This window comes from Helianthus annuus, chromosome 14 (assembly GCF_002127325.2).
Source record: "Helianthus annuus cultivar XRQ/B chromosome 14, HanXRQr2.0-SUNRISE, whole genome shotgun sequence".
Lineage (NCBI taxonomy): Eukaryota > Viridiplantae > Streptophyta > Magnoliopsida > Asterales > Asteraceae > Helianthus > Helianthus annuus.
The window spans coordinates 16,511,092-16,524,716 of NC_035446.2; the positions used below are offsets into that span (position 1 = coordinate 16,511,092).

The following is a 13,625-nucleotide window of genomic DNA, read 5'->3' on the forward strand; positions in this document are numbered from 1 at the left end:
TCCAGAAATCCTCATCTTCTGAAGATTTCTTTTTGCTCTCAAACTCTTTTTCTAACTCTTTGATATTCTTTCGAGCACTTTCACATTCTTTTTCCAAAGTTATAATTTTCTGAAGATGTGAATTGATCAGTTTTTGCTTCTCAATGTTGTTTTGGCTAAAAATATTTCTCCCATCTTCAAGAATTTTCAGTTAATTTTGAAATTCTTTTTCACTTTTTGATTTTTCAATTTCAAAATCTTTAATTTTCTCTTCAAAAATCTTTTCCTTTTCTTACAATTTCTTGTTTTCAAATGTCAAACTGTTCAAACCAACCAACAGTTTGTCATTTTCAGCTTTCAACTTCTCACAAATTTCCTTAACCATAAGAATCTGTTTATCATCAGCTTGCTTCATATCTCTCAACTTCTTGATCTCTAATGCCAAACTTTCCGCATCTTTGACAAGTTTGTCATTATCGGTCTTCAAGTTGTCACGTTTTGAGCATGCTGATGCTGAATTAGAAGATCCAAACTCTACAGATTCTTCAATCCTTGGAGTATCCTTTGTCTCCGTCTTGTCGATTCCTGCACGAAAGAGTTTAACAAAATCAAAAGGATTCAGATTATCATCAATATAACATTTCCTTTTGATATCATATTTCAGAATACTCTTTGTTGCAAGAAAACCACAAACTCTTCGATCAACTTCAATGAGTATATCCAGATCCAATCTATGTAAATTCTTTTCCATCTCAGCCAAAAATTCTCTCCTTTTCTTTTCTTCCTTATATCACTCTGTTCTTACTTCATTAAAGAACTGATGTTGAAACAGTTCTGGAAAGAAGTCTCTCTGTTTTAGTTCAACCATAAACTCATCCCATTTAGCAGGTAAAGCAGTTGTCAGTTTTGATAGATATTCATCATTTGACAACTTAATACCCCTACGCCACATATTGTCCGTTAAAATTTTAAATCGGTTTTCTATTTCGTTCAATGTTTCCTCCTTTTGGCATATGAATAGTTCAAAACTTTTCGTCCAAATATCCAAGCTCACATTTTTATAATCGGTATCCATATTTCTCATATACCAATTATTAAAATCCTCTAGCTTAATGTTTTCTTGTTCATCAAATATCATCGTCATTTTTCAAAATATCCCGACAAATATTTTGTGAACACAAACGCGAACCAGATGTCCGAATCAGTGAATCGAATGAGCAACCAAACAATCCAGACCAAATAAGCGATTCAAGCACAATCAGTATGAACGGTCCAAGCTAAAACCTATGAGCGATCCAAATAAGTTCAGATAAGCGGTCCAGAACTTACTCATACGAGCGAGCCAAAAGTTATTCGTTTGAGCGGTTCAAATGATGTCAAATAAGCGGTCCAGATACATCTGTTCGAGCGGTTCGAGAAACTGTTCAATCGAGCGGTTCACAACTTGTCCGGATGAGCGGTCCAAGTGATGAATTACGAGCGATCCAAGTCACCCGATCGGATAAGCGGTTCTCAAATGTACAGATCAGTGGTCCAAATACAATCAATTTCGAGCGGTCCAGTACAAATCAGAAACGCGATCCACTTTCGAACATCATTTTGATCCACTATTTCTTTGAATTTCAACACCAAACTTTCCAGGATTTGTCTATACACAATTGCGCACAATCTGTGAAAAATTGAGCGAATTTCAACCGTGAAATCTCTTTGAATCAGAAAAAGAAGGTGTAGAAGTGAGAATTTTGAGCAAAAATCGAGCTAAACGGCAAGAACTCTTCCTCCTGAGCTCTGATACCACTTGAAGGATCGTTTGCTGACCTGACGAGTCGTTCAGAAGAGTGCTTAGACTAATCCAGAGGCGGAATTCATTGAATTAGTCTTCGTAAAGCTTGATTTCACTATTTAACTTCTCCTTTATTGATTATGTATCAGATTACAAGCACGTGGAGACAATCGGACAGGGCTATGCCTTTACACCTTCGAAAAACACCTACCTAAGACTCTACCTAGAACCGCTCATATGTCCATATATATAGGAGTTATGGGCCGCTCATATGGACTTGTCCTTATGAGCGATCCAAACATTCTGTCACTCGAGCGATCCATCATCATGTCGCTCGAGCGGTCCAGCCTCTATGACAAATGAGCGATCCACTTGATTGTCACATAAGCGACCCACCTATTCTACCCTATAAGCGGCCCACAATATTACAAGATTTCTCATTTACCGTTCACTATACAAGCAGCCCTATCCTAAGACTCGAACTAAGATGTAGTCGACAGACAACTACACCAACAAACACTGTACGGATGAAGCAAAAGACAAAACCAAACGAAATCAGAGAGAAAAGACATGTTACTATTGTCACCAACCAGGGCATCAGATTCACGCGTGTAAAAACAAAGAAACCGATGAAGCGACACAGTTAATACGGCAAGCAGTAAATGAGGGAATACAGAGACAAGAAGGAGAGGTTAACAATCATCAGGAAATGATTGTTGTCGGCACCGAAGGAGGGCTATGGAATGACATTTGGTACGTAAGTTCTGTATTTAAACATCATATTGCCGGGAACTTGAACATGTTTAAACGAATTAAACACATCATTGGGGTTGATACACGCACTGGTGAACATAATTTCTTGTTCACACGGGGGGTTGGATCAATAGAAATAAAAACCGGTAATGAAAACATGAGAATTCAAAGCGTCTTTTATTCTCCGGAACTCGATCGGAATGTATTGAGTTTAGATGAATTGACGCTGCAAGGATTTACGGTCAAAAAGGCCGGTGATACTTGTAGAATTTATCCAATGTTTTCTTGTCTGGTGAATAATTTGTTCAATGAAGCGAGTGGGATGACAAGAGAAGAGGAGATTGGATTACAGGAAAAACAAAAGATAATTGAAGAAAGTGTTCTTGATGAAGAATTCAAGCAACGTTATTTGAATTCCTACTTTGAAGAACTTCATCTGTCTTCACAAGAGACAGATTGGAGTATCATGATTGTTAACGCTATGGAGTTCAAAGAATTCGAAGACTGTAGAGCATTTATCAATTTATTAGATGATCGAGAGTTTGTTGTCAAGTATAAGCATATACTTGATTCAAAATTTGAAGAGTTGGTTAAATGGTTCCTATTCGATTACATGGGAATCTCAACAAGACCGGTTCCACCAGTTGCCTCACACAAGAGGAAAGTTAATTTGCTGTGTCTGTATTTGTTGGTAGCCGTGGATGGGGGTTACAGGAATGTAACAACGGAGAACATGTGGCCTGCAATAGCAAAGGATCTGGGATTTGATTATGAAGACGGAGATTACATCAGAGTCACATATGCCATGTATCTTGATATCCTAGAGTATTACTACAATTTCAAACAAGTTCAAAAGAAAGTGCAGGACAAGTAGACTATTATAGAATAAGGAAGGTCCACCGGTGGCTGCCATGAGAGATCAACAAGTGCAGGAGAGGCTCAACAAGATTCTGCAGGGATGGAACAAGCCGCATTATTTGCAGGCATTGATGATGAAGACTGGAATAAAGGGAAACGAAGAAAACGTTTCAACTTCAACTATGCAAGATGGGCAGTGGATGAAGCAAATCGAAGCGTTTTGGATCAGGCTCGAAAACATAACCTAGTTTAAGGGGGGTTATGTTGGATTTATTAAACTAAGTTATGTTTGTATGTTATTAATTATTCGAACATATAATTAGTATTGCTTATTAGTTTAGTTAGTGATATAATTATGTAATAACCGGTAGATAAGCGGGAAAGTTTTTCAAATAACTGTCAATGACAGTTACCCGCCATTTCTGAACCGCCAAATTCATATGTATATATTCGAGTTACCGGGAACATTATCCGGTACCAAGACATTTCCTTATTCAATAACGATCTGTCCACCATTGTCCTATATCTTGATTTCATCACAAACACATTATGCAAATCCAATTCGGTTCATTATCAGATATGCACTTAAACGATGTTAACACTTTCGCTGCAAGTTCCAGTTCTGATCCCCAACAGTCTACTGCGCATAGTGCAAGGTTACATTAAATAAACTAGACTCTATTTGTTACATTACATATAGTACCTTAAAAACCAGATCCCTAGTTTTAATGTCTTTATAAAAGTTAAAAGACGAGTGAACATGTAATTTTTTTTTACTAACTGTGGACATAAACATATATAGCTATCTATGTGGTATATGATTCATTGTTTGTTGCTTTGTGTTCTACTATGTGATTGCTTTACAACATACTAAACCGTGTTCAAAACAGATCTAAAATGAATGAGATAATGATACCACAAGTTGTGTGATTGGAATATCAAAGCTACAAATATTTGAATGTAACTTGTCCCAAATACAAGTTGTGGCAAACCTTGAGGTGGTATATAAGTCGGAGCATTCTAACTTTACGGTTTTCTTAGAGAAAAGAACGAGTAACCTAAAATTTCACTTGCACTCGCCTAACTATGTGGCTTTGATGACATTGGTATTCGGTTAATGCTATGCAATTACAACAGTATCATTAGCTGAAATTGAATTTTTAATCATGCATTTAATCCAATTGATATGTAATTTATTTTGTTTCTTACAATCTTCATTTGCATTTCAGTTGTTTGTGAGTATAGAAGGAACATGAAGGTACATTTTGATAGTAGTGAAAAACACACTTGCATAGATATCGAAAGATAAGAGTTATAGGAAGCAGAGATGAGGACTTTCATGAAATATTTCTTCCATACCACAAGTGGATATTTTTTTCAATGAAATACTAAAGCACCAAAAACTCGGTGATAAGATGTGTAAGCCAAATACGGTACTGCACATTGTTTAAGTTGTTGTATTTCAGGAGACAGACAAGCATTTCTTATAGAAGAATCAAAATTTAGAGACCCTTGTTGAACACGGACTCTCAACCAATGCCATCAAAGACTCTACTCGTTAAAGACACTAGTTTGAATCCGTTAATTTTATTAGGGCGGAGGGGGGCTCCCTACGGGTAAGGCTTCTAAGGTAGCAACCCTAAGTGGGTATACTGTCGTCGCCCCAGGGTACCACCCAAAATGAAACAAGGGTAGGATACATGAAAGATGTGCCCCTCCACTCTTAAAGGCTATGTACAACTTAATATCCATATCGCCTTCAATTCTCATATAATAAGACACACGTACCCTATCCACACGCCCCTACATAAAAATATCAATATTTATAGCATCCTCTGAGGTAAATATAAACATATATTTTTCATTTTTAACGAATAAATCACCAAAGTAGTACTTTAATTTGCAGGATTTGAATCAACAATCATTTGATTGGAGAATACACTTTACCACCGGGCTATCCTTGGGAACACATATTTTTCATATATGTTGTTAGACATTGTATATATCATATCCGTAGCATTTTGGTATATAGCATCTATATTAAATAGGTAGAGGATCCTGTAAGAAGTGCTCAAAGTGTGAGAAGTATGAAAAGTGTATTATAACACTATATATAATACTATATAACACCATATAAACACTGTATAACAATATGTAACACCATATAATACCATATAACACTATGTAACATTATATATCATTATATAACAAATATAACACTATAGGTTGTCTGATAACATGTCTATGATAGATGTATAGTGTTATATTTGTTATATAATGATATCTAATGTTACATAGTGTTATATGGTATTATATGGTGTTACATATTGTTATACGGTGTTTATATGATGTTATATAGTATTATATATAGTGTTATAATACACTTCTCACACTTTGAGCACTTTTTACACTATCCTTACCCTATATAAACATATCTTTTTTATATATGCAGATAGACATTGTATATTTCATATCAGTAATGTTTTGGTATATATCATGTGTATATAAACATTTATTTTTCATATATATGTTGTTAGATGTTGTATATTTTATATCCACAAGGTTTTGATGTGGTATATATATATATATATATATATATATATATATATATATATAAGGATCCGTTAGGAAACACACTTTATTGCGAGAACCGCGAGAACCAATATGAACACAACCAAAAATACCTAAAAAATCTAAAAAACGCAAAAAAAAAATATATATTTTTATTTTAAAAATCGCTAGCAGTTGAGGACCAATATTGTCTGTTTCCTTTTAAATACTCCATTTGTTAACATAATTAAATTCACATATTGAATAAACTATTGACAAATTGAGTTCTAATTGACCAACAACAACCATGTATATTATATTAGTTCTACTAGTATTAGCTATGCGCCACAAAAGTTCTGGACGAGAAATGAGGTCCCATTCGGGCAAGGTTTACCAAGCACCACAAAAGATCCGGACGAGGTGAAATCAATGGCATACTTATGGGTTAAAAATTGGTCAAAGGGGTTGGCGTTAACATGGGAAGAGCGGCGTCGGTTTAGTTTTTTTGGCTAATAGCTATGAAATTTTGTATTTGATTGGTGAATGATTTTTGAAATTATGGTATGTAGCGTCGTGCTACAATTAATAAAATTATTTTTGTTGACCGTTCAAAAAAAAAGTATTAGCTATGCACATGTATAACAAAAACAGTACTAATTTTGTGTATATGGAGGATGAGAAATGAGGTCACATTCGGGCAAGGTTTACCAAGCACCACAAAAGTTCTGGACGAGGTGAAATCAATGGCATACTTGTGGGTTAGATATCGGTCAAAGGAGATGGCGTTAACATGGGAAGAGTGGTGTCGGTTTAGTTTTTTTGGCTAATAGCTATGTAATTTTGTATCTAATTTGGTGAATGATTTTTGTAATTACCGTGTGTAGCGTCTTGCTACAATTAATAAAATTATTTCTGTCGGCGGTTCAAAAAAAGAGTATTAACTATGCACATGTATACAAAAACAGTACTAATTTTGTTGGAGATATATAATTGTTTGTCAAAGACTTTGGAATTAGAAATTAATCAAGAATTATGTATTTTATGAGTCAAAATATAAAAAGTGAAAATAGGGTTAAAAAGTCAAAGGGTTGTATAAGAAACCCAGGTTTAGAAAGTAACGTTTAGCAAACGGTTGTGGCGTTTGGTTATGTTAGTTAGGTAGTTCTAAACCGTTAATTGTAAGAGTATAAATACCCACATGTACCGACATTTTAGTTTGTGCATTTATGGGTTTTTCTTGTCCCTGTTTTATCGTATCGTATCAAAGGGTTCTCGGCACAAGTACAGAACCCTCAAACCTTTGTTCATCTAATGATCCTAAGTGTATAAACGATCCTGGGCAACAAAGACATTACCTGTATAAACTCTGTTGCCTTTTTTACCAAAAAAGTAGCATAAGTAGGCACGTCGTATTGAACTGCTCTTATTGGAAGAGCAGTGTAACTTATACCCCAATCGTTAGAGCTCCACGATATTAAATACAGACTTTTTTCTATTATTTCATTGGCTTCTTTTTCTCCAACAATCCCTTTGAGCTTCACAATGTATTCTTTGAACATCTATCTGATCCGGTATTGAGAAAACATTCTAACCACCATAAGTACAATAGTTAGCTCGTCAGTTTCCAAAATAAAGTTTAAATTTACGATCGCAAAATAACATGTACTCTTTAGGCGATGTCGACGATGGTACGCTTGCCACGTGGACACCTTATGGACTAGACATAGTTTTCTAGGCGAAAATTTCGGTGGACAAAACTCATTAGGTGAGATCGCCGACTATGTGACATAAAATGTTTGAGTGACTGCCCAGTCGGCATAACATATCCAACCACGGCTAGAGAGTTTTTTCTTATGTTTTTTTTTTCAAAACCCGGTGGTCTTTCTGAAACTTTTTGTGCCACGTGGCCAAGGGTCTCACCTAAAGTTTTTCTGCACCAACATCGCCTATTTAAGTCGTGTGTCAAGTCAATAAGGTCTTCATGTGACCGGTAGTACCACTCTAAGATGTTCGAGTTAGGTGACATATTCGCCTAGAGAGTATTAAAGAGTATACGTTGTTTTGTGACATTAAAAATTAATATGTATTTCTTAAGAGTTGCCTAGTAACATGTTTACTTTTGTTTTGGGGTTATTCCCTGGTTATAAAAGGAAAAAAAGATGTTTGAAAACAAGAAATGCATGCATACCAATAGTCTCCCTGTTAAGGGATCAAAACCAGATGCACCAGAAGCAAATGACACACCCCTAATCATATCTTCATTTTGTAGCGAAGGGTCCAAATATGCTGGAAGATAATCCATCACCCCTAATTTCGCACCTTCAAGTTTCATATCAAAGAATTTAAGTTATTGGAAGTCCAAGTGACTCAAAAGTATTCAAAACAAAATATCAAAATCCCAAGATAACAAGTACTCTAGATGCGAAACTATCAGTCACATAGAGATCTTTATGCGAAAACGCACTCCAAGTGGACTTCACACCTCACACGTGTAATATTAGTGCTGTTGGAATTCCTTTGTAGTATTCGAATGTGATTAGGGTTCTACAGATCTCTCTTTGTTCATAAATGAATTGATAAATTAAAAGTGATACATCTGAAAGTATATGTATGTATCCGGGGTATCCATATGATAACCGCCCCCAAATAATAAATAAATAAGACATACTACTCTAATTAATATTTAATCTAATATGTAACATAATTGTGTATTATATCTAGCTTATATATTTAACTATACTTGTCTAACACCCTCCCGTAAGCTAGATCATCGGAACATCATGCGTAGTAGAGTCTTTAAACGTAAGAAATCCTTTGGCTGTAGTGCCTTGGTCATAATATCGGCTAATTGATCTTTGGTTGCACAGAACAGTATTGTTACATCTTCTCTTCTGATCAGGTCTCTTATGAAGTGATATTTGACACGTATATGCTTGCTCTTACCATGATACACCGAATCTTTGGCCAGACATATAGTGGACTTATTATCACAGTAAATAGGTATTGGATAATTGTCCTTTCCTTGCAATTCATCTAAAATTCCTTTTAACCATATTGCTTGGCATCCGGCTAAGGTTAGAGCCATGTATTCTGCCTCCGTTGAAGAGAGTGCAACTACCTTTTGTTTCTTTGATTGCCACGATATAGGTCCAGATCCTAGATGGAAGATGTATCCGGATGTACTTTTACTATCATCCACATTTCCTGCATAGTCACTATTACTAAACCCTATCAGTTTCTGTTTTCCACCCTTGGAGTATGTAATCCCTTGATCAAGAGTTCCTTTAACATATTTGAGTATGCGCTTGGCTGCTTCCCAATGACTTCGTTTAGGAGCTTCCATAAACCTACTTATTTTACTTACTGCGAACATTATGTCTGGTCTAGTATTTGTCAAATACATTAGACTTCCTACTAGACTTCTATACATGCTTTCATTTATGAACTCTTCCGGATCGTCCTTTGATAGTTTTATTCCGTAATCCATCGGTGTCGAAACTGTATTGCATTGACTCATTCTGTATTTTTCAAGCAAATTTTTCATGTATTTCTTTTGTGATAGGATTATATTGCCATCTTCATAGGAGACTTCCATGCCAAGAAAGTAATGCAGTTTTCCCATGTCAGTCATCTCGAATTCCTTTTTCATCTCATCTTTGAACTCAGAAATTAACTTCATAGAGTTACTGGCTATGATTAAGTCATCCACATATAAGCATATTACCAGTTTTCCGTCTTTGGTATCTTTAATGTATAACGTATGCTCATATGTACATTTTCTAAATTGTGGTGTACGAAGTACGTATCTATTCTGCTGTACCAAGCTCTTGGTGCCTGTTTTAAACCATACAGAGCTCGTTTTAGATGACATACCTTAGCTTCCTCTCCCGTTTGATATATCCTTGTGGTTGATCTATATAGACTGTTCCTTCAGTTTTCCGTTTAAGAACGCTGTTTTTACGTCCATTTGATGTAAATACCAGTCATTTTGAGCTGCGAGTGCCAGTACTAAACGTACTGTCTCGAATCTAATCACCGGTGCAAATACCTCTTGGTAATCTATCCCGAATTTTTGTTTATACCCTTTTACCACCAGTCTTGCTTTGTATTTATCTACATTTCCTTTCTCATCATACTTTGTCTTGTAGATCCATTTAACCCCTATAGGTTTCTGATTTTTCGGGGGATCAACCAGATCCCAGGTTTTATTTTTGTAGATTGGTTCCATTTCCTTATCCATTGCATCAATCCATTTCCCATCTTTACTGGCTTCTTCGTAGGTGGTGGGATCCGTACTAGCATAGAGTACAAAGTTGATCACTTGATTTTCATTATACTTTTGTAGTATTTCTTCATTAGTTAATGCCCTTGTGTCTCTATAAACACTGTTGATGTTTCTTGTACGAATCGTTTCGTTTTCAGAATCAGTAGAGGAGGTTTCTTCATTATGCTGATTTTGACTTGGTGTAGGATCTAACTCACTATCGTCTTGATTTTGTTGTGTTTGCTGTGATTCAGTTAATCCGGAGTTTACTTCCACATCGTCTGTTACGCTTTCAGGTTGAACGGGATTCGATTCATGATATAAATCTGATCATTTATACCTTGACTCATTGGTACTGCATTATCCTCCATTATCATGTATGGAGTCTCGTTTGATTCATTGTTAATGACCCACCTTTTATTTTCATCAAAGATCACGTCTCTGCTTATAGTGATCTTGTTAGTTAAAGGATTAAACAGCTTATATCCTTTACTATTTCCACTGTACCCAACAAATATCATCTTCTCCGTTTTATCATCCAATTTATTCCACTGCTGTTTGGGTATGTGGACATAAGCTACACTACCGAAAACTTTGAAGTGCTCCACATTTGGTTTTCTTCCATTCCATGTTTCAAATGGAGTTGTATTTGGTCTAGTCTTTGTGACCGTTCGATTCAGTATGTATGTGGTGCAGGCTATTGCCTCTGCCCAGAATTTGTTTGGTAATATCTTCATGTTCAACATACTTCGACTTAACTCCATTAGTGTTCTGTTTTTCCTTTCGGCTACCCCGTTTTGTTGGGGTGTATAACTGTTGGTGAGTTGATGATGAATTCCATTCTCTTTCAAATAGTCTTGAAATAATTTTCCACAATATTCGCCTCCACGATCTGTTCTTAATGTCTTTATCATGTGATCCGATTGATTTTCGGTTAATGCTTTGAATAGTTTGAAATAATTCAATGCCTCGGACTTGAGTTTAAGAAAATACACCCAAGTTTTTCTAGAATAATCGTCAATGAAGGTAATGAAGTACCTGCATCCACTAATTGACTCCGTTCTCATCGGACCACATATGTCTGAATGGATAAGTTGAAGTGGTTTAGTTGCTTGCCACTTCGTTTTATTTGGAAAACCTTTCCTCGCTTGCTTGCCCGATATACATCCCTCACATATGCTTATGTCTCTCGAAATTTTTGGCAGTCCATACACTAAATCTTTGTTCCCCATATCCGCTAGTGTATCTAGATTCACATGTCCATACCTCTTATGCCATAGTGTAGAGGTTTCCTTGGTAGTCATGGTCAATGCTAATGTTAAATCCTTTCCAGGATTGAGAGGAAACATTTTGTTGTTTGTCATCCTTATGACACCCAAGGTTTCATTTCTAACATCCTTTATAATGCATTTACCTTCTTGAAATTTAACCATGTAACCTTTTTTTATGAGTTGTCCCACGCTCAGAAGATTATGTCTTAAACCTTTGACATAAAATACATTTTGTATCCTTTTGCTTCGCCCCTGTATTATAATCATGACCTCCCCACTGCCTAAGACTTCTAACTTCTTATCATCTCCTGTTCGTACCTCTTTTCTTATTGACTCGTCTAACGTTATGAACAAGTCTCGGTTTCCTGTCATGTGGTTGCTGCAACCACTGTCTAAATACCAATGATCATCGTTCACTGTTTCTTCCATATTCAGAATCATGAACATCGAATCATCTGTTTCCTTTCCATCCGGTTCATCCTCTTGATGAATTAACATGTTATCTGTACTTCCGTTTTCCTCTTTCTGTTTGCAAAACTTGGCGATGTGGCCTAGTTTTTGACAGTTATAACATCTAATGGAACTTAAATATCGATCCCTAAATCTACCACGTCCTCTTCCTACTCCACTGTTTCGATTTTGTCGAAACTTATCTTGATTGGCATTTTGAATTTGAAATGCATGTTCAATCGGAGGATCTTCGTATCTTTTCATTCGTAACTCATGGGATTGCAGGATTCCCATTAATTCTTCGGTGGAAACATCTTCTAAATTCTTAGTTTCCTCTACAGTGATCACAACCGACTCAAACTTTCGAGTCATGCTACGTAGAATTTTTTCTACAATTCGTTGTTCACTAATCTTTTCTTCATTCATTCTTAACTGATTCACTATTAGGGTTATTCTATTGAAATATCCTTCAACAGATTCCCCATCTTTCATGTTTAACGCATCAAATTCACATCTAAGAGTTTGAAGTCTTACAGTTTTTACTCGATTTTCTCCTCTATATGATTTATGTAGAATATTCCAGGCCTCCTTTGATGAATTTGCCATAGCGATCCTCTCGAATACGGTATCACTTACTGATTGAAATATTATGTGCAGAGCACGTTTATCTCTTTTGATTGACTCTCGGTATGCAGTGTTGGCTTCATTTGTTGGATTATTTCCCAACTCTTGATATCCATCTTCGACGATGTTCCATAATTCTTGCGATTCGAGTAACACTTTCATTTGAATATGCCAGTGGTAATAATTTTGTCCAGTGAGTTTGGGAATTTGGGTTTGAATTCCCTGTGATTGATTCATCTTCGTTTGATCCTTCGTGAATGCAGTTGATTGAATTGAAACGATGTTCAGATCGTTGTGGCTCTGATACCACTAAGTTGGAATTCCTTTGTAGTATTCGAATGTGATTAGGGTTCTGCAGATCTCTCTTTGTTCATAAATGAATTGATAAGATTAAAAGTGATACATCTGAAAGTATATGTATGTATCCGGGGTATCCATATGATAACCGCCCCCAAATAATAAATAAATAAGACATACTACTCTAATTAATATTTAATCTAATATGTAACATAATTATGTATTATATCTAGCTTATATATTTAACTATACTTGTCTAACAAGTGCAAACAATACAAAAGTACAGACCATACAACACATCTAATATCCTTCTATGCAAGTGATTCAAGAGTATAACATTAGGTTTATATTATTTACCAATGGTATCCGCAAGTGTCTTCCCATTGGTGAATCTTCCTGTTGGCTTCCCACCCATGAAATCCTTTCCATAGGGGTAGAAGTTAGCCTTTACAAGCGTTACTCGGAAGTTATTGTTCCCCGAATCTGCAAAGGAGTCTCCAAATGCGATGACCGCTGGTAGGGAGTTATTTTTCGGTTTATTTACTGCTGCCACACTGCAGCGTAAACAAACAGATGCATACAGACAAATGAGAACTACGTTAACAACCAAAGGTAGCATTGTACTAGATATTGTTTAAACTGGTACATTAGAGTTGTAAAGAATTCACGTTCTTATGTAGAGATGAATTTTGGTCTAGCAATAAGTTGGTGTGATTATGTGATAGTAAGTAAAAAGTTGTGTCGTCATATATGTTTACTAGGTGGTTGTTTGTCGTGTGAGAGAATATATATTTGA

The 13,625-nt window shown here is 35.8% G+C and overlaps 1 protein-coding gene across 1 annotated transcript; it reads right to left on the bottom strand.

The window, feature by feature from the left end:
- Window positions 1–4,963: 4,963 nt before the first annotated feature.
- LOC110906461 (retrovirus-related Pol polyprotein from transposon TNT 1-94) lies at window positions 4,964–13,448 on the bottom strand. The gene is made up of 7 exons (XM_035982910.1): window positions 13,187–13,448; window positions 10,528–12,687; window positions 9,972–10,468; window positions 8,867–9,596; window positions 8,112–8,242; window positions 7,279–7,482; window positions 4,964–5,176 (listed from the first exon to the last, which is right to left on the bottom strand). The coding sequence occupies exons 1-7, from the start codon at window positions 13,446–13,448 to the stop codon at window positions 4,964–4,966; spliced, it is 4,197 nt and encodes a 1,398-aa protein (XP_035838803.1).
- Window positions 13,449–13,625: the final 177 nt, after the last annotated feature.

Bases quoted from the DNA above. Each gene is read 5' to 3' on its own strand.
- LOC110906461 (XM_035982910.1), bottom strand. From the start codon at position 13,448: ATGCTACCTTTGGTTGTTAACGTAGTTCTCATTTGTCTGTATGCATCT. The intron at 12,688-13,186 runs GTAAATAATATA...TTCAAATGAAAG, and splicing joins GACACTTGCGGATACCATTG to TGTTACTCGAATCGCAAGAA. The intron at 9,597-9,971 runs GTATTTGCACCG...AACTCTATGAAG, and splicing joins TCGGGATAGATTACCAAGAG to TTAATTTCTGAGTTCAAAGA.